The sequence below is a fragment of the Zonotrichia leucophrys genome, chromosome 4, assembly GCF_028769735.1.
Source record: "Zonotrichia leucophrys gambelii isolate GWCS_2022_RI chromosome 4, RI_Zleu_2.0, whole genome shotgun sequence".
In the NCBI taxonomy this organism is placed as follows: domain Eukaryota; kingdom Metazoa; phylum Chordata; class Aves; order Passeriformes; family Passerellidae; genus Zonotrichia; species Zonotrichia leucophrys.
The window spans coordinates 2,163,787-2,184,729 of record NC_088173.1 but is presented as its reverse complement, the minus strand read 5'-3'; the positions used below and the strand labels follow the sequence as shown (position 1 = coordinate 2,184,729).

Sequence of the window (20,943 nt, the reverse complement as noted above, 5' to 3'; positions counted from 1 at the left end):
AATTACCCAGTGGGTTATAATACTAGATTAATCTGTTTATTAACCACTCATTAGACCAATTTTGAAACTAAAGGATGAGAGTATTCCCAAGAATGATTGGTATTCCACTGCACACTTGACAGCAAAATATTTCTGAATTTGCATCCAATACAACTTAAAGACTTAAGATTTATCACTTAAAGGTTACAGACACAGTTCCATTGGAGTATTGGTTCTCCTGCTATCCATCAACACCATCCTTTACATCTTGTCTTTCAGATCATAATTTCTTAGACAGGCAGTCTCATTTAGCATTCAGCTCTATAGCATTTCCAGCATAAAAATCAAAATTTGCCACAAAGCAAAGGTAAATTATAATGCAAACATTATAAATAAACTTACTTTTCCAGCCATTTCCACTGTAAGAAACGGGAAAAATACACACTCTCCTGGTAAGCTTCAAAAGGTCTTTTGCTTAGGTATTCATGGACAATTCTAGCAGGAAAATAAACAGAAAAATAAAATCCATCTTATTCTGAAAAAGGCTGCTGAAGCAAGAGGTGCTATCCATCTATAGACATATATTTAAACATATCAATGAAGCTGTAGGCAGAAAAACATCACCACTGTGCTCTACAATGGTTTTGACCTAAATGTCTCACAAAGTGAGACAGAAAACTGTAACAGAGAATTGTTCCTGTCAAAACACTTGTGAAGGCCAAACTGCTGCTGCTTATAGAACGAGACACTTTGACCTCTGCATTTTCATTGTCTTCAAACCCTCTTAAACATCAGCTTCTCAGCAGCTTTTTATGCATGTATGACCCTGCAAATATGAACTCTGAAAGTATCTGCAAGGTTTCATGCATTCTTTGGAGACTGGTAAACACATTTTTTTTTTCTAGGATTTGAAATTGAAGTTCTAAAAGCCATCTCCAAACCTTGAACACCAAGTACCTTAAAAGAACCACACCAAGATGGAGGTGGGGAGGGAAAGAAGTCATTCAAACTGTAGTCAGGTGTTTATTGGCCAGGGGAAAGGGGATGATCCACATGAGACACTCCATTTGAGACATGTTTTATGAGCTGTTCTCACACAGCCCTTTCAATCTTATAATCTCAGCTTGTTACAAAGCATGCTTATTTCTGTTGCCAGGGAGATGACCCAAGCAGTGACAAAACCTGCAGTCATCCTTCAGACATGATCAAGCATGCCTTGAAGAACCAGAAATATCAGAAACATAAAGGCTTTAGAAAGACATGTAACACTCATAAACATGGACCATCCCTCCAAGACAAGCCTCCCCTGCTACTACTGTGTGAAATGTCACTGCATGACTGCAGAACAAAACCAAGCTCTATTGTTTTGGGTTAACTATTACAAGTGATCCTCTGATCAGCCATCTTAATGGCACATAAGTGTTGGCCTCAGTTAAACCTGTTTTCAAGAACCTTAAATGTCTAAAGTTGTTCAGAAACCTTTCAAGCTTCAACTTATCATTTCATATTTTTCTGAGTACCTCCATAATGGAAGAGAGTCTCTCAAAAAGTAAGAATACAGTAAAGAGGAATATCATTTGTCTTACAGAATTCTTGGTGTCAGACAACAGCGTGATTTTATGCAAAAGCAGCATTAAAGAAAAAGCTCTGCAAAAGTCAAACATCGAAATCACATCTGAAGGAAACCCAATCCTCTAATAAATCTGTTCCAAGTTTCTTCCTTTACTTACTCATTTTAGGGACTCAGTACTTCTGGGTGTAACAACTTCATATTTCACTTTCCTTAGAAACACAGAAATTTCTCTTGTAATTCCCAAACTTAGCACTAGGCATTTTGAACTTACCTAGTACAGTCCATGAAAAGATCCTTAGAAGGGTTCTTTTCCAGTCTTGCTTTACATTCATTTACTGTTTCCTGAGGTATTTCTGGCAAGTGTGCTGCAGACTTAATAAAAAAGAAAGGAAAGCAACAATGAAAGCACGTAAATCAATACAAAAACTAAAAGTTTTGTATTCAAAGATAAATTAAATTTTTTAATACAGTTAAAGGAATGGAACAGTTTGACTAAAGAGAAAATCAAGAAAGTCGTATTTGAGCAAAATTTTTATTTCTTTCCTGTTACAGAACAATGCACTGAAAGTTATTTCAGTTATTTACTATTTCAGTATCTGGGGGAATAAACTTGGCAATAAGTCAAATTTCTTTTTCTTTCCATAAGTCTACCACCAAAAAAGCAAGTCATCTCTTTGGCTTGGCAGGATGGAAAGGAGAAAGAAACACAAACACAGACTGGGAAACTATTTCAAACCAGATCAAAGAAATCCGGAGTTTTTTGAAAAATGTATGTGAATTACGTTAGTCCCAAAGAAATTCTCAAAAATATGTACCAATTAAGATTCCATCTGCTTATGAGGCATCTTCAAGGCCTTTTGTATAAGATGACCAAAGCAAGAGAAGCAGAAGGAACATCTCTTCATAAAAAGCAAATACCGAATTATATACCCACAGAAAAGCTTCCACTGGATACCAAAGAAAAGACATTTGATAAATTAAAAAATCAGCTACTAATGATTACCATGGAAAACAAAGTAACAGAATGCTTCAGAAGAAAACAGCATTTCACTTTGTGAAAACCTGCAGCAATTCTGAAAATTTACAGCAAACAACCAAGGCCACACAGGAGTCTAAAAGACTTCAGATGACAATACACCGAGTTAAGTTGTTTTTAAATTTTCTGTAGGTGTTAAATGGAGAATAAATTGTAATTGTAGTAGTTATTTAAAAGCAGAGATCAGTCAAGGTTTCTACTCAAGCTGATTGAGCAGAATTTTAGAAGGCAGCACACCTCTCACAAAGACAAAAATGGGATCAATGAAATTTGAAAGTCAATTTACTGAACACAATGCAACCACTTATATCTCTCTATTTATCTGACACTTGCAAAGCACTTGAGGACATTTTTGCAATATATTTACCCCGTTAGTGAAGTATGTCTCCAAAACTTTGAGGCCACAGTCTATGCGCTTTTCATCTGAAGATACCTCATATTCTGCCTAGGGAAATGGAATTGAAAATTTTGTTATGTTTACAGTCACTTGGCATCTTTTACATGATGATAGGTAAATTTTATCATGAATAACACAATACTCCTCATATAAAAGAAACAGAAGGCTATAAGGTGAAACACGTATGAAGAACAGTCCTAAGGAAAAAAACAAAGCATATGGAATTTAATCTTTGGAAAACATACAAAATCTAACAATTAATCTAAATGCAATTACAGAAACTGCATCCTAGAGGTTAAACTAGATCAACTACAATTAAATAGTATTTATGTAGTGTTGTAGGACAGAATGACTCAGATGGAAAATAATCAGGAGTACAATAATCAGCTTTTTCTTCACTGTACTTTTTTCCCTTCATGTGTTATTCTTTGCTTCAGTTTTGGGTAAAACCAGGATAAAACTACTTTCTACAAGCTTATAAATGAGATCTAAACCAAACCCTCCATCATTCTTTGAAAAATTAAATTGATTAGATACAAATCTTGAAAGTTTTTTAGCTTAGTAACATCTGGTACTGAGATGAAGAAAAAGAGAATTGTGTAACACAGTGCTTTTTGCAGATAAACAATTGGCAGCTGAACAGAGCTCCAGGAGTGGCTACTTATGGAAAAAATCCACAACCAACAAATCACCACACAGATACTACTACTGAAAAACTCCAAGGACTACTTACTATTAATAATTTTATAGAATAAAAGCAGACATCAGAAGTTACAAGATTTCAAGAGAACCCCAAATCTGGGGAAAGATAAATTAGAAAAGAGCAATCTCAAACAGCAAGATGTATTAGGTTTGTTAGCTGGGCCAACTCAATCAAAGCTTATTTCATATTTCAGGATGTAAATGCTGAATGTAAATGCACCTAGGAACAAAGAATACAAGGCAGACTTCCAGGATGGAGAACTGTATCAACCAAAACAACAGTGGGGCTGATTGAGACAACAATCATTAGAAACCTCATTGGAAATTACAAGTAATTGATGTAATCAGAAGTTATTTACCTTTATAAAGAAAACTAGAACACTAAAAAATGACAGTCCAAGAACAAAACACACACAACACTGGAAATAATGGAACTCCTGATTTCCAGTTCTGCCATTAATGACAACTAATCAACACTGACTCAAGTCTTCAACATCTTTTTCTACTTCACCCACTTCAGCACACTACCCAAATCCACCAATCCAAATGCAAGCCATAATTTCTGCTGTTCAATTCCACAACAAAAAGTGGAAAGGAAATGGTAAGGAATTCATCTGCAACCTGAGCAAGTTTATCAGAAAAGTTTATCAACCTAAAGTTCAGCAGTGTGCTTAGCATCTTTAACACTAATTTAATACAATTAATTAGGCATACTGTTTTAAGTGGAGAGTGTAATTTAAAAGGAAGTTTAAGAGGTGGCCTTTCCAAATATTTCTGTTACTTACAGGGAAGTTTGAACTGTCACTGATTCCTTTTCATATGTGAGTAACCCTGTCCCTAGCTGGTGAAATGAGTCACTAGATTGGATAACTCACTCCTCACTTGAAGTTCTGTCCCTTACATTCAATGATTTCACAACTCTTCTTTCTGTAAAGCCAAGCTGACTCCAGAGTTTTAGGTCACACCTTCCCAAGAACTGGACCTTACCAGACTCAGTACAGGCAGACAACACAGCATTGTTGATTTTGGACTCCAGAAATTATCACATTGCTGAAATCACATTGCTTCATGTAAAAGAGTCAGAAAACTCCATTAACTATGATGCAAGGTTTTTAAGGCTATGATATTTCCTTTTGGGAATTTCTTTTTCCCCAAAAAAGTAAGCCTAGAATTTTTTTAACATCTCAAAAAGCTAAGCTTGGCAAAAGCCAAGGTAAAAAGCACAGAGCCTCAGCTTTTGCTTCCTGTATTGCCTTACAAAGAATACCAATGAAAGAAACCCCTCAACCCCTAAAAGATCAAATCTTGCTGAAATCTGGTGCTGAAGTCCACAAAAGGGAATCAGGCTGACTCAGGAACCATCTATAAGAGATAGCAGGTATTTTATCTCACATCCTTGATCCAGATGGGATGCTAGTTTCAGATCACGAGAGTCACCAAAGGCTATCTTGTTTCAATGATTCCCAAGAATAATTCTTCCCCCTTTTCAAATGCAAGTTAAACATTTTTTTTTTCAAATGCAAGTTAAACAACAAATACAAAAAAGTAAATTGTGAAACCATCCCTTACATCAGATTATCTGAGCTATGCCAGTCTTCGTTCATTCACAGAAATGTTGCAATCCACAAAACATTATAGGTTGCATATTTCAAAACAGTACAGATTTTTCAGTTAGTTACTTCTTAGAGACAGTTTTACCTGAAAATTACATCTCTAGAGCAAGGACACACCTGCCTTACAGTCATGCCTAAGATTCATTCTCTTTTGTGCTGCCAAAGATTTTGCTACTCCTTATCTAAGATACAAGGATTTAAATGTGTGCAGAAGTTGTAACCATTAGGGGTAAATCCACAGTTGTCAGTGCATGGCACTCATTAAGGGCTCTGGTTTATATTTATATTCACTTCAGGAATGAAAGCTCCACTGTTCTGCATTTCCATTCAATCCATTCAGTCTCCAACTGTCAATGCAGTCTCTGCAATCTGGTGCTCAAACAGCTCCTGAGAGTCACAAAAGTGAAACACACCTGGGGAATAAGCCCAATTGCACACAGGTTCTTTGACAAATATAAACAATTCCACCTATTTGACACTTCAACTCTTTTTTAGCTGATCTAGTGCCTCAGTTTTTACTACCAAAGGGGAAGGAAGACACAGTGAAATAGGAGGCACAGCAACAATCCCATGGACATTCCTTACACCCTGCCTCTTCCAGAGCCATCTCACATTCCAGTACTGTAGTTTGGGATGCATGCAAGCAGCAGCATTACCCTACTTCTGTCTTCTTTGGTCATTTATTCTCTGCATGTAAGAACAAAAATGGCTGGACTGAAAAAACCTGTTCTTTTGTCAGCAATCTCAGTTTGAGACTGTATCTTATTGCTCTGGGATTAACTGTGAGGGACAAAGAATCAAAAGCTCTGAGCTGTTCTTCTCTTAAGGGCTGTTTTGTGCCTGCCTAATCTCCTCACTACTTTCCCCCTCCCCAGGAGGGTTTTGGGCTGAGGATTTTTTGCAAAATATAGCTGTGGGCACACTTCCTTCCTCCCTTGTTCTTCAGCATTAGGTATCAAGATGTAAATATATCAAAATCTTTTCCCTTAGTCTCAAAAGAATTGTTTTTTCTCCTTCCTTAGATGGTTCTCTAAATTTTCATCTCCATTATATGGTTTTTAATTAGCACATGCTATGTAGCCTAGGGCTTCCATGCAAGTTGCAACATTTTTAAGTCTATGTTAATAACATTTTGAAGGCTGAGTATAGCAAGCAATATTCATAATGCAGACACCCTTTCAGCACATCTTCCTAAAATTGCTTCTCTCTTTCCCATCATGCCCTTTTCTGTAGCTGGAGCCATATCAAGATGGCAGAGACTCCACAGTAAACACCAAACATTTTCCTTTAGTAACAGAGATGGTTTTTTGACATCCATCAGAAGTTACAGCTTTACAGTCAGCAAAGACTATGTTTTCAAGTATACAGCATAAGGAAACAGAGGTGTATAGAGAAAATGAACAAAATGGTTGTGTCTTAAAGAGGCAGGCAGCTAAACCCCCCACAGGTGCCCACTCTCTTCCCCCCACTCATAACCAGAAGGGCAGAAGTGAGAAATCTTGCAGCTTGAAATAAAGACAGTTTGATAAAGCAAAGCTGCAGGTACAAGCAAAGCAAAGTAAGAAATTCATTTATTTCTTCCCATTGGCTATTCCCAGGAAGGCAGGGCTATTATCTTGGTCTAAAATCCAAAATAGAGCACTAAATGAGATACAGTGAAGAAAATTAACTCTATCTCAGCAAAACCAGCACAAAAATCCAATATTTACATACAAGAATATATAAGACTCTGCCTACTGATAGCCATCATACATTTCTCACTACTTACCACTGCATCCAGAAATTCAATGCATCTTTTCAAATCTGGTCTAGAATCACAGAACTGTCTGAAGAGAAGTCTTCCTATTGGCTGCTTGTCACAAAGCTGGTTATAGTCTCTTTCTAGGAAAAAAAATATAAATCTCTTTATTTATTTTTATTTTTGTAGTAGAATAGTCATTACTCCCATTTGAGGTCAGAAAAACATCACTCAAACATGAAGATTTTACATTAACATGTTGATCAAAGGTACCATAAATATGCAATTATTCCAAAGAATAGTGAAACACTCTTCAGTCACATCTGCATTCTACTGAATACCCCATTTACTAAAAGCACACTGAATTATATGCTTGAGGTGCATTTAGATTAGGGTGCAAAAAGCAACCATAATGTGAAACAGCAACACCAAAGCAAACAAGATTGTTTGGAAAGAGGGAATACAAGATTATAACACAAGGGTTAAAAAAACTATTACAAGGCATTAAGGAAAAGGGTAAAATATATTACCATCAATTTATAATGTGATTCCTTTTTCTAATTCAAGGTTTTGAAAATCTATTCTTTAGGAACATTTTCCTTTAACAAACAAGGAGCTGTGATATACTTTTTATCATCTCATAAATTTTATTTTTTCCTCAGTTCTCCATCATATTACAAGTTTAATAGCTTTTTTTTTTTTTTTTTTTTTTTGCTATTTAGCATTTAGAAGCAAGCCAGAATCCTTTCCATTACCAGCAGCAAACTCTTATCCTTCTGTCCCACAGAAGAGGGTTTATTTTGCAGGACACTCACCAATGGAGCACCGAATACCCTCACAGTGACTGACAGGGGGCAACTTCAGCATCTCTTTCCATTTTTTACTACGCCCACTCCGTTTGCCTAGAGGAAAAGATGAATAATATAAAACACAGTACAGAATCAGGGTAAAATTGAACATACCATTAACAGCATAAAATTAGGTCAGTTCTACACAGATGTGTCAGACTACTTTTCATGCCTAGAAAGAAATCCATCTAGAAGGATATCCAAACCAATAACAAATGTGATACAGAAGAACTTTAATGCTTTTTTTCATGTTTCATGCAAAGTCTTTTCCAAGACAAATCCTTCACATTTTGTCTGTTTATGTAGAACATCTCTGCAGAGAAAAGACAAATAGCTAGGTATTTTGAAAATCACAAACAAAACTGAAACATCGAAGATGAAACAAAAAAAAACATTGAGAATTATCTCTCAACCATGGTAAAGAATAGAAGAAAATAAAGTTGAGTAACAAAATACCAAGAACAAAGTTCTTAAACACATTTTTCAATAATGAAGTTGTACATAAATATTGTCTGTTTAAGGGCAGTGATAGCAGTAAGAGTAGATCCCAGTAATAAATGTGAGGGCATAGCTCAAATACACACTATTTACTCTAGACCATACAAGGATACCAGGAAGAACTTAGCTGTTGTAACATTTAGATATTTTCAATGCTTCAGATTTCACAGCACTGGTGTTGAATTAGTATTGATTTTTTAAAACTACCACAATGTTTTTCTCAGTTTCTAAAAAAACAGATCTGTGCTACATTTGCCATGTTACATTAAAAACACATTTGTGTTTCAGCACATTACCCTGGCCAATTTCCTTTACAGAAGATATGCATACTTATCAAAAAAGCACTTTCAGACCCAAAACATTTCTGTGGAAGAGGAATTTAGTGCTGCAAAAGACCTTAGAAGATTTTAGTAAGCTGTATGATCAGATGCATTTCCACATGACAGAGCAGCAGCAAATCTGCACAGAGGCTTTCTCACTGTACCAAAGCAATACACACTGCTAACCACAATAGGAGAAAAAGGAAGGGAGTTACCCAATGTAACCTGAATAGAAACTAAGCAGCAAAGGGTACCCAACTCTTTCAGAAGTAAATTGTTAGGGTGAAAGGAACTAAAATCTTCAGAACAACAAAACATGTATTTTTTTAAAGCCCCTCTTTACTCAAACATACAGCTTCTTGAACCATTCCACCAATGCAGTTAGAGCAGTCCCAGCTTGGTGGACCTTGGTTCATTCCAAATTCACACCAAATTTTTTTGGTTCATACCAAATTTATCCTTGCTAACAGAAATATTGACATCTTACTGTGCTGCTGCAACAAAACATTCTCAACTCTAGTATCCCTAGAAAGGTAAAAAAATAAAGAATAAATCATCTATAAATGTTGGCTTATGGACATTCTTTGAACTGACACCTAGTCTCTAAAAAAATGCAAACTTCTTCTGCACTTCATTTTCTAATAATCACTTTGCAGGTCATTTGCCTTCCATAAAGTCTTAAAACACAGAATATGGAATTTATTCTCATCCTATATTTCAAGCAGTACCAGAACTAATAATGAGGCTGTATTTACCAGCATCATTAAAACAAACTGTGACTATTCCAACAATATATTTTTGAACTTAAAAAGAAGTTGAATATATGCTTGAAGAAAATCAAATCAAAACAAAACATAACCCCCTTCTAACAGAAGTGAACACAAAGAAAATCAAGGAATATTACCAGGTAGCCTATACACATACATTGAATAACAAGGCCTGGGTATAGATGATGTGATCATGAAAACAATGGCTAGAAGAGGTTCAGCCATGTCCCACTAACCTGCAAGGGGCACAGAGGTTAAACTGCTTCTGTTAGAAACAGCCCAGAAAAACTCAATTGTGCATGACACCAACAATCAGCACTGATCAAGGATGATAAACCTAACCCAAATTCATATCACGCTGCTGTTTGGAAAATGTCAAATGGGATCTATATCAAGATGTGGGATCTCAGCACCTCAGGACTGAGGTGTCACCGAGAGCACCCTTGGGGGGCTCGGGAGTCCTGGAATGTTCCAGAAGTGTCTGGTGGCTGGACTTTGATCCTACACGGAGACGACACCTGTATGAGGACAGGAGGGTTTCACCGGGGTGAATGGTGAAGGGATTGGTTAATTAGAGGGTGAGACACAGGGTTTAGGATTTCTGTACAGGGGGTTTAGAGAAGTAAGATGGAGGAATTGGGGCGTGTCCTGTCCTGCCTCCTCCTTCTTCTCCTCCATCTTCTTGGTGATGGTGGCACTTTGGATTGGTCATTACTGAGAGTGCACCGAGTTATAAGAATAAATGGTATTGGGGAAAAATGATAAATATTGTACACATAACCATGGTATAAAGATAGGTGTCTGGAGGGCAGCACAGTGTGCTCATGGCTGGCTGCTGAGCAGAGCTCTGTCGGGCCGAAAGAAAATCTTTTAGATAAACAATTAATAAACATAAAAACCGAAAGAAGAACTGAAGCCTCTTCTCGTCCTTCGATACGCGGGCTGCCCCAAGGCCACCCCGGGCCTTTCCAGGCCCTTCAAACAGCCGAAAACCGGACATCAAGAGTACTACTTTCTGAAGCACTGTCATGTCCGGTTTATCTCGGCTGTTTGAGGGGCCTGAAAAGGCCCGGAGTGGCCTTGGGGCAGCCGCGTATCGAAGGACGAGAAGAGGCTTCAGTTCTTCTTTCGGTCTTTATGTTTATTAATTGTTTATCTAAAAGATGTCCTTTCGGCCCGACAGAGCTCTGCTCAGCAGCCAGCCATGAGCACACTGTGCTGCCCTCCGGGCGGTCACCTATCTTTATACCCATGGTTACGTGTACAATATTTATCATTTTTCCCCAATACCATTTATTCTCATTGCTGGGTGCACTTTCAGTAATAACCAATCCAAGAGTGCCACCATCACCACAGAAGATGGAGGAGAAGAAGAAGAAGAAGAAGGACAGGACACGCCCCAATTCCTCCATCTTACTGCTCTAAACCCCCCTGTACAGAAATCCTAAACCCTGTGTCTCACCCTCTAATTAACCAATCCCTTCACCATTCACCCCGGTGAAACCCTCCTGTCCTCATACAGGTGTCGTCTCCCGTGTAGGATCAAAGTGCAGCCACCAGACACTTCTGGAACATTCCAGGACTCCCGAGCCCCCCAAGGTGGTCTCGGTGGCTCAGCACCTCAGGACTGAGATCTTGAGATCCGACACTGTCAAATTAAAAACCCAACTCATCCAAAAGGAGAGGATGACTATTGTATTTTACTTCCAGTCCAACACAAAAAGGGCTGCATTTTGCCCAAATATTTGGTCACTTACTTACGATGTGACCATGATGAATTTCATTTTACAAAAAGAGAACACATGCTAGAATGCAACTGAATTCACCATCCTACAGAAGTCTATAAAGGCTACATATAATTTATTAATGATACACAAGAATCAAGTGCTTAGCAGTATCAACTAAATCAATGTGCTCTCACTTCTCTCTGAACTGAATGTTCTTGTATTTACAGCAAATGCAACTGTACAAGTCTGTAGGTCCCAGTAATGTAAAGAGCCATTTCTGGTAAAAGTTATGGCAGGAGGCCAATTTGTTTGTCACGTTATTCCCTAACTGCAAAATCCTTTTCCATTTCTGAGGCAGTTTAAAAGAAGTATCAAATCAAATTATAACACTTGTGGTTTGAAAGTGTCTTAATATTGATTTCAGAGCTTCTATTCTGAATCTCATTCTAAAACACTTCAGATAAAATTCTTCCAGAAAGACCAGGAGCTCACTTTCCAACAGAAGAGCCAGAAAGCCCTTAGGTTAAGGTGCTTTCTGGGTGACCTCTGTGGCTCAGATGAATTACTGATTTTTGCCTCTTTCAGAAGGAATCATAGCTAAAAGCAATGTCCTGCTTGAAGTGAACTCATCTTGCAGAAAGAGAAGGGTGGGTGCAGCAATACACCATTAGAGTGAGGAGAAACTTCAATTACATTTTCAGGTACACAAGAACCTTTTGCTTCTCCCCAGATTACTTCTTAGAGTTACAATTTCAACATTTAACTCTTTCCCATTTTTGCTTTTTTAAAAGATACATACTAAATTCAGTTAGATCACTGCACTAGAATATGGTATGGGCAAAACATTTTATTTCTGTTTTTTTTTTTTTTTTAACCTCTAGAGAAATATTTGAAAAATGTATGTAAGGCAATGCAGTTGGGTTACTCATCAGTAAAACCACAACTAGTTTCAAAAAATGAAACTGCTGTGGCCACAACCTATGTCAAGAAATAAGAATATGTTTCAAGTGCTCAGATGCACTTCTGAGAGCCACAGAACAGAGATCCTCCTTGCAGACTGACTCCCATTTCAGTGAGCACCATGTTCACTGCACACCATTAAATCAGTTTTCCTTGAGACAATGACTTTGGATTGTGTCATGCAGAATCCTTCTGTACTGGCACTGAGATTGTGGCAGGGAGTTTTTGTGCCTGAATCTGAGGCTGAGCCAGCACACAGCTCTGGAGCGCTGGGGTGCACCATTGCTACAACTGCATTCTTGCAAAACTGATTCCACAAACCAGATTGGCAGATACCAGCTGAGAAATTCATACTAGACCACACCCAGATAAACTCAGAAAGCCTGAGACTGCAACAAGATGACAACCTACAGCAGGCCTTTAGTGTATAAATCAAATCAATTGGTTCAAGGGAAAATGCAAAACAATTGATGCAGGAGCTCTACATCATCTACACGGAGACACATGAAAATAAGCTGGGTACAGACACTGCCTTAAAATATGTCTTTCCCACAGCAAAGGCAGTTCCAGGCAAGTTTCCTAATAGATTTAAAACTCACATGAATTCAAATCTTCTCCTAGTTCCAGACACATTTTTCTTCAAACCACTCACAATAAGGATTAAAACCTTTCACCAAAAAAAAAAAAAAAAAAAAATCAAACCATTCCTGTTTAACTATGACCTTATGCTATACAGGCATTTATAAACACTACTCATTGAGTAACAAATTTTGCTTTTATGCCTTTATTGGGCAAGATCCACCTTCAAGGCACAAACCAGTGTGGAATTAATACCTCAGCTCCTCAGATCAAACCATAACACTGGAACAGCATCAAGTTCAAACTAGAAGAGCAGCTCACACATCCCATCACTTGAGGAAGGCTGTCACGCTTCTGGAGACAGCTCATCAGGCCCTGCTGTGGGGGTTCACAACAACCTTCTCCATTCTGCAGGCCAGATGTATCTTTTCTACAAAATACAACTTGTATCAAGTTGTATTTTGACAAAATACAAGCTTGTATCAACTCAAGCCTGGTCACAGCTTAACAACTAAGTTAAGGAGAGTGGCAACGCTTTTTTATGGAGAAAGGGTTTTTTTGTTGTTGTTTTGTTGTTGTTGTTGGTTTTTGTTGTAATCTTCGCTGCAGCGTTGTTCTCGCCTCTCTGCTGGGGCTCTTCTCCATTCTCTGCAGCACAGTCCTTCCTGTCTTCTCAGGGGCTCCTCCTGGGCTCTTGACCCACCCCTATTTATCTCAGTTACCTTCACGAGCTACAGCTGCTGCCCAGCTAAGGACCCTGCAGCTGCAGCTCGTTTGGAGCAACTCAGACCCACACAGATCTTACAATACAGCATATATTCAGGCCCCCACAGGTTTTGTTTTCCCCCCCACATATGATAAATGCAATCTGGCCAGTTCTCAGTAAACTTCTCAGAATCACCTGGCTGAAAATTCAGGTTTTGGCAGAAACCTGAGCACCTAACTCACCAGCATTACAAAGGCCAAGGTACTTCTGCATGCAAACAGAAGCAAAAAGGCAAGTAGTACAATAAATAAACAAAAGATATCTATAGATTACAGATCTCTATGGCATTTACAAGATGATAGTCCTCACATTCCTGGATTCAAGTGCATGGAGCTGGGCTCCAGCAAGGTAATACTGGGGTGCTGTGGCCCATCTGACTGCCAAGGCAGTAACCCAGCAGGCAGTCAAACCCAGCTCTCCCGTGAACATTTGTGCCGTTTGTTTACGCGCACAATCATTTATTGTTCCCAAGCTAACACCACTCGAACAACTGGTTCTTCACACGGGCTCTCCGTGCAGCTCCAGCCATCATGTGCACACGTAGGAATGCCAGAGCACACCCTCTGCACTTCACCAGCTCGGGGTGGAATGGAAAGCTTGGATCAGCCCGAGTAAATGGAACTGAGCTTAACATTTATTAATCGGTTCTTGCTGTAATCTTTTGCTGCAGTCCCAGCTCTCTCAGGAGCTCCTCTCCTTTCTCTGCAGCACTCTTCTCAGGGGTTCCTCTTGGGCTCTTGACCCACCCCTATTTATCTCAGTTACCCTCACGAGCTACAGCTGTTGCCCAACTAAGGACCCTGCAGCTGCAGCTCGTTTGGAGTAACCTAGACACACACAGATCTTACAATACAACATGTATTCAGGCCCCCACATTTCCCCCTTTTCTTTTAACAATTATGCAATTACAATACACATACAGTTCCAGCTCTCAGGCTGCCACAGCTCTCGGCTGTCTTAGATGGTCCAAGGCTCTTTTACACATACAGTTCCAGCTCTCAGGCTGCCACAGCTCTCGGCTGTCTTAGATGGTCCAAGGCTCTTTTCCTTAAAGGCCATATTCTTGCAGCTTTCTGCTGCTACAGCTCCTTAATTCAAAGGCCATATTATGTTCTACAGTCCCAGCTCTCAGGCTGCCACAGCTCTCGGCTGTCCTATCTTTTATAGTCCCAGTTCTCTGGCTGCCATACACGTAAAGTCCCAGCTCTCAGGCTGCCACAGCTCTCGGCTGTCCGGGGGAATTCCATACCTTCTCTCTCTCGATGTTTGGCTGCATGTTCGTCTTCACACGGGGTCACCAATTGTTGTAATCTTTTGCTGCAGTCCCAGCTCTCTCAGGAGCTCCTCTCCTTTCTCTGCAGCACTCTTCTCAGGGGTTCCTCTTGGGCTCTTGACCCACCCCTATTTATCTCAGTTACCCTCACGAGCTACAGCTGTTGCCCAACTAAGGACCCTGCAGCTGCAGCTCGTTTGGAGTAACCTAGACACACACAGATCTTACAATACAACATGTATTCAGGCCCCCACAGGTTCTTGCAGCGAGACATTGTAACATCTCTGCATACATCTCCAGATGTCTCTAACCAGCCAATGAACAGGGCTTACACAGGGAAAAACCACCCAGAACACTGCAATTTTACAGTCAACAAACAAGGAATTTTTTAGCATGATAGTACACTCAGAGTGCAACAGATATTGCAGAAATAAAATTCCTTTAAGCTGATTGTGAAACCTCTATTGCTTATTTCAAATTGCCACGTTTGAATAATGTGAATTGAAATAAGCAAAGCAGCAGCGTGTATCAATTACTAGACATCTCGTGTTGTGTTTATTTAGCAAATGTAATTATTTTAGATTCCAACTTGCCCACATGCATTCTCCTTACAGTTCATTAAATAAAGGACAAAAAGGCAGGCATTGTGCATAATTCTGTACAAACACAGGAAGACATGTTTCCTGCCACAATGAGTTTACAGCAATTTAAAGCACAATGCAATAAGAGTGCAATAGAACATAGGAGGCAAATGAGGGAAGAACTGACAACAATTGAAGGCAACTACAAAAACTCTCAGCACTCTCATGTTAAAATTTGTATTTGCTGCTGGTGGACTTTCTGGGCATGAGTGTGCCTTGCTTTCCCACTTCTCCTACCCCTGAAATAATTAAAGAATTCAGTTCAGTTCAATACCCAAACTGATCTGAGCAATCTCCATAGAATTACCTTCCTAGTTACAAACAAACACAAAATAGGATACCTTCCTTGTATCATCAACACTGTACTGAAATATTGCCTTATAATGCAGGCAAAATTAGGATTTATTTTGCTTCCAGAATGATTTCAATTGCTTTCAAGCCCAGACAGATAAAGCTCACTATTTGAGTGGACTGCTCATTTTCTGTGAAGACTACATCATTAAGATAATTATTCTGAAACAAGCATCTTACAGGAATCATATAAGACAAACTGTGACCACATTCTGCTACTGAAAAGTTCCTTCCTTCTAAATCCATCCTTGGACTGCACCTAGCAATTATCAAATCTGCAGGAGCTTACTGATTCATCTGAAAACCAACTTTGGGAAGAAAACCCCAAACCCAAAACCCAGCGACATAAGGAAAAAACCACCTGAAAAACCCACATACCCTAGATTGGTTCATGGATCCAGCTGGCAACTGCCTCAGCCATTCTGCAACCACAGCCTACAACCATACAAACCAAGAGCTGGGGGGAAATTTATTTGAGGCATGACCTTAATTTAGCCAAAATCAATGATAATATCAGAGGTTTTCTGTGCCTAACAGCAGACCCAATTCTCACTCCCAAACTGCTCCTGCCACAGTAATACACATGAATTTTAAAGGGGATGCAAATGGAGCAGGTATGTTTGAAATGTACTCTTGGCAGAGATCCTCACCTGGAGTACGCTGCCACTGACTTCAAAGGAACGATGCATCGACCCTCTGGGTGTATTTTTTTGAGACTATTACTTTAGGCAATGAAAAAAGAAAGGCTCCTAAGGAGTTTAAAACATACAGGGATTAATTTCTTTCCTTCCCAACATCACAGACTATGTGTGGGATGTTGAAATGAATTCAGGGCTTACTCAAAGGATTCACTGAGAGTGATTGAAATAAAAACAGAAGATATAAATATAAAGAGAAAAGTGAACATAAAATAAAAATTGGGGGTGGAACTGTTGTTTTTCAGAATAACCTTGTTTATATTTATTATTTCTCTCCATTTATGGGACAAATTCTTCAATGTCCTTCAAGTGAAACTAATTTCAAATATTTTTCTGCTGGGAAAAAAACGAATGTGTTAATTTCTCTGTTCTGATACACAACTAGAAAACATATTGTTGTACACTACTCTCACACAAACCTGAGTAAGGAGAACATGGAGTGCCTGGTGTGAAAGCTTGCAATCTCAGTTCATACATCATTATCACTAAATACTTATGTGGTTTTGTACCTCAGTCCCTGCACTTCAGCACTCATAAGATCGAGTTTGAGTTTGCTTTAGAATCTCTTGGTTTCCTACTGAGTCACCTCAGCAGTAGGTGCTTGTTCCACCAGTGGGGTCACCTTCAGAGGAAGCTTTCCCCTTTTCCCTTCCCACATCCAGGTTTCCCTCAAAAAGTAATGTATCCCAAGAGGAAAGAGCAGGATTGACACAGAGGGCCACAACCCTCAGGCAACCCCCCAGGCAAGTGGGACAGGGAATCCCAAAACACCTTGCACTGCAGCTTTGGTCTGAAGGCAAATCCCTCCAGGGACAGGCCAGTTTTGGCAGAAGCAGGTCAACTGAAAAACCAAACAAGGAAAGAAAAACTCCCAGGACAGCTCCCAACTCCTAAATCTTTCATCCATGGAGTGCCAAAGGGTACTTTGTGCCATCATAGCAGCTTCTAGTTGTAGGCACATTCAAGAATCATACATTATGTTATCACTAACACCCACAGGTACAAAGAACTGGCATTTGATTATTTACCAAGTGGCTTGAAAAGAGGATAAGGAATCCTGATGGCTTCTCTTATTATCATAAAGAGATGCTGCAGTTGCTACAGAGACATTACAAATCTTTAACGAAAAGAGATAGGCTTCTTCTATTAAACGGTGTTATTAAAAGCTCTGAACATCCTCTTAGAGACAAAATTTAAACTTTTGAAGCTGGGGGGAAGCTGGGGCTTTTGTATGACCTGTGAAATGGAATTAGTAAACTCCTATAAACAGATGTTATCCTCACACAAATTGAATTAGAAGATTCACACCTCTAATGAAATAAGCCAAGAGTAAGACTGAGTGAGCAGGTAGATAGTCTAGAAACACAAAGCAAGAGCACTTTCTTTTTTATTGTATAAGAGAAGAAAGGAACAAGAACAGACTCATTTTACCTGAGTTCCTTGCTCTCTAATAACATAGAGACAACAAATTTACTTTCTGGGTATCAAATCAGATTTCAATGGTAGACATGAACCTCGCTGTTCAAGGTGTGCTGATTCTGCACACCTACAAATGTAAAACCCAAATGACAGTCACATCCAGAAGTATTAGAGTACCTAAAATTAGAGGAAAATGATGTGTACAAATCCAGTTTATGTGCTCAGGTAAGATTTGGTTATTTATTGGGAATTTCTACATTCCCATTAGGCACCTGTCATACTCTTTACCCACAAGTGGACAGGTACACATCTTTTATTGTTTCTATATTTACAAAAGGCAAATGACATTTCTCTGGGGTTAAAAGACTTTGAAAGATGTATTCAAGGGTACAACCTTTTAGTACTCTCATCTTCATCAGCAAAGAGTCTCAAGTTGGACTGACCCATGCCACAACTAAGCCTCACTGATTTCTTTAGACATGCACCACAAACAAAGAATAAGAGCAGAGTCATTGACATGTTATTTGCTTGTACAACTAATTTGTTATCCAGGTGAACACCTTCTCTCACCTACACAGAGAAGGATTACTGACATGGCTAAAGCCTACACATGAAAATAAGTGAAGCTGCTATTGTACATTAGCTTTAGAATTTACTTTCTTCCACAAGAAATAATTGTGCCCTTTTCCATGCTATCCCACCTCTCCATACACTACAGAGTGTGATAATAGCAATGTGGGAAGGAAAGTAATCTGAAAGTCTCCTCTTCTGTCCCAGTTGTGAGGCCCTTTTAGCAAAGAATATATTAAAATACCTATCTCACACACTAACTTCACAAATCCCATTGCCTGGCAATGGAAGGCACATAAGAACAGAGCTGGGGCAGGGATTTTATGAAATGGAGTAAACCAGACATTCCCAGAGCAGCCAGAGCATGCAACAGACAGAAAATACTTCCTTTTCAAAGAGGGTTTTGAAAAATGTGACATAAAAAGTACCCCATGCACAGGGGTTGAGACCTGAAAAGGTAAAAGACTTTCTACCAATTGATCAATGGAGTTCTAGAGTTTCAAAGCCAGAATTCACTTTTTGTGTGCATGCTTACACAACAGAGCCCAGGCCAACTGAAGGTACAAAGAGAGTAACAGATTATTGCCATTACTTTTTAAAGTTTCACGACAGGTAAAACTGATCTTCACATCAGCTGCTCTCAGACTTTCATTTAGTTCATTAAAATATCTTGTTTGGTCAGTTCTACCACTATAATTTATTTTAAACATAGTGAAACCTTAACTAAAGAGGCAGCCTGACATTAAGCATCCACTTGAAAGCCTCTGCAGATTACCACTCCGCTCTTTGTGGTGAGGGTTTGGGCACAGTGAAGTTTTTGAGCCAGATTCCACTTTCCCTTCATTTCTCAGATGACTTCAATGCAAATTCCAAATTCAGGCAGCACCACCACAGACATGTTACCGTCACTGAAACCAGCCAAAACATGTCCTCTAGTTTGAGGTGGTCTCTTCAGCTAAGGCTGGAAAATGGCCCAAAATTGTGATCACTGTTCTGCTTTTTAAACCCCACTTCAAAGTCAAAAAGCTGATTTTCCTCTCTTGCTGCTTAAGGCAAATTTAACTGGATACACATATGGCGTAAGTGCCAAACCCATTTAGAGTTGGAGGAACTTGCAAAACATACAGAGGCAGATTCTGCTGCTCTTACTCACTTTAAACAGCTCCAGCTTAACTAATGGGACTTCTCAACACAATTAAGACAAGGAGGATCCAATCCAAAAAGAATATGCACATTTCAAAGCTGAAAAAATATACTCTGCACAAAGTACATTGGTAATCCAGGGAGACATTCAAGTGGCCATTTAATGGACAGTTATATACACGAAAAAGCAGTAGGACAATCTTAGGTCAGGATGTTTTTTCAAACAGCAGCCACGTGCTATACTAAAACTAATTATCTACCCAAAACGTTTGTTAGCTGGGGGGAGGAATCTGCAGCTCAAGGTGTTCTGGGGAATCAAACTGTAAGTGTCAATCTAATGGGAAACAGCACACTTTTGGATTAGGATAATACAAAATATTCGACTGCAGAGTACAGGTCACATTCAAGAGCTACGTTTTTCACAGGCAGGAATTTCAGCAAGATGGAGCGCAAGGTTTTTCCAGAGAAGATTTATGTCACTTTATCGTTTATATCTATAAGCATTTATATTTATAAACAAACCGAGAACATGCAGATTAACGACCTTTTTAAAACATCCGGTAAAAACACTATTAGAACCAAGGGGGAAGGAGGAAGGGGTGTTTTTTCAGAAGCAAAGCCGCAAGCCGGTAACTCCGAGCAGATCCCGCGGGAGGAGCAGGGCAGGTGCCTCGGGGCACTGCCCGGGACTCTCTGCCCGCCCCGGGAGGGCTCCCACCGCCACCCCGAGGGGTCCCCGCCCCGCCCCGACCCCTGCCCGGCAGCCTCTGCTCCCCCCCAGCCTCTTCTCCTCCATCACTTCCTCTCCCCCTCCTCGCGGGCCCCTTTACCCCTCACCTCAGACCCTTTTCCTCCCCCACCAGACGTCCTCAGCCCGCCCCGCCTCGAACTCCCGCTTCTCCTCCTTCGCCTCGCCCCGCGGCTCTCACCCTCCCGGGCTTTCAGCAGCACCGTGTTGGCCACGATGTTCTCGATTTCCATGGTCGGGGGCTCCTTCCCCTCAGGGCAGCCGGAGCGGGGGCCGCCCCTACAGCCTCCTTCGCCCCCTCCTCCAGCCCCGCCACCGCCGCGGCGCCAAGCCTCGGCTCATCCGGCCCAAGAGGACCTCAGCACTGCGCTCGCCTCTTCCCCATCACCCGCTGCTCGCCCCGGCACCGCGCTCCCCCTCCCCGAGGGCGGAGACGGAGAGCAGGCAGCGCCCTCCCGCCCCGGCCATGGCTCCTCCGCCCGCCGCAGGCAGCACCGCCCCTGCCCTGCCACCCCCTCACAGCCACCGGGACTGCAAGTCCCAGCGGGCAGAGCGCGGTGTGCGCTGGGGACACACGCGCGCGATGCCTCATAGGCC

At 40.3% G+C, this 20,943-nt stretch overlaps 1 protein-coding gene across 2 annotated transcripts in view; it reads right to left on the bottom strand.

The window, feature by feature from the left end:
- GRK4 (G protein-coupled receptor kinase 4) overlaps positions 1 to 20,817 on the bottom strand; it is a 43,448-nt gene extending 22,631 nt beyond the window's left edge. For both annotated transcript variants that reach the window (XR_010439817.1, XM_064710236.1), the window contains exons 1-6: positions 20,528 to 20,817; positions 7,854 to 7,940; positions 7,069 to 7,181; positions 2,956 to 3,033; positions 1,824 to 1,924; positions 382 to 474 (exon numbers count right to left, since the gene is read on the bottom strand). Coding sequence is in view for 1 of the 2 variants with exons in the window: in XM_064710236.1 (XP_064566306.1) it covers positions 382 to 474; positions 1,824 to 1,924; positions 2,956 to 3,033; positions 7,069 to 7,181; positions 7,854 to 7,940; positions 20,528 to 20,579 (524 nt within the window). In the remaining variant the exon portion in view is untranslated. The remainder of the gene's footprint in view (positions 1 to 381; positions 475 to 1,823; positions 1,925 to 2,955; positions 3,034 to 7,068; positions 7,182 to 7,853; positions 7,941 to 20,527) is intronic.
- Positions 20,818 to 20,943: the final 126 nt, after the last annotated feature.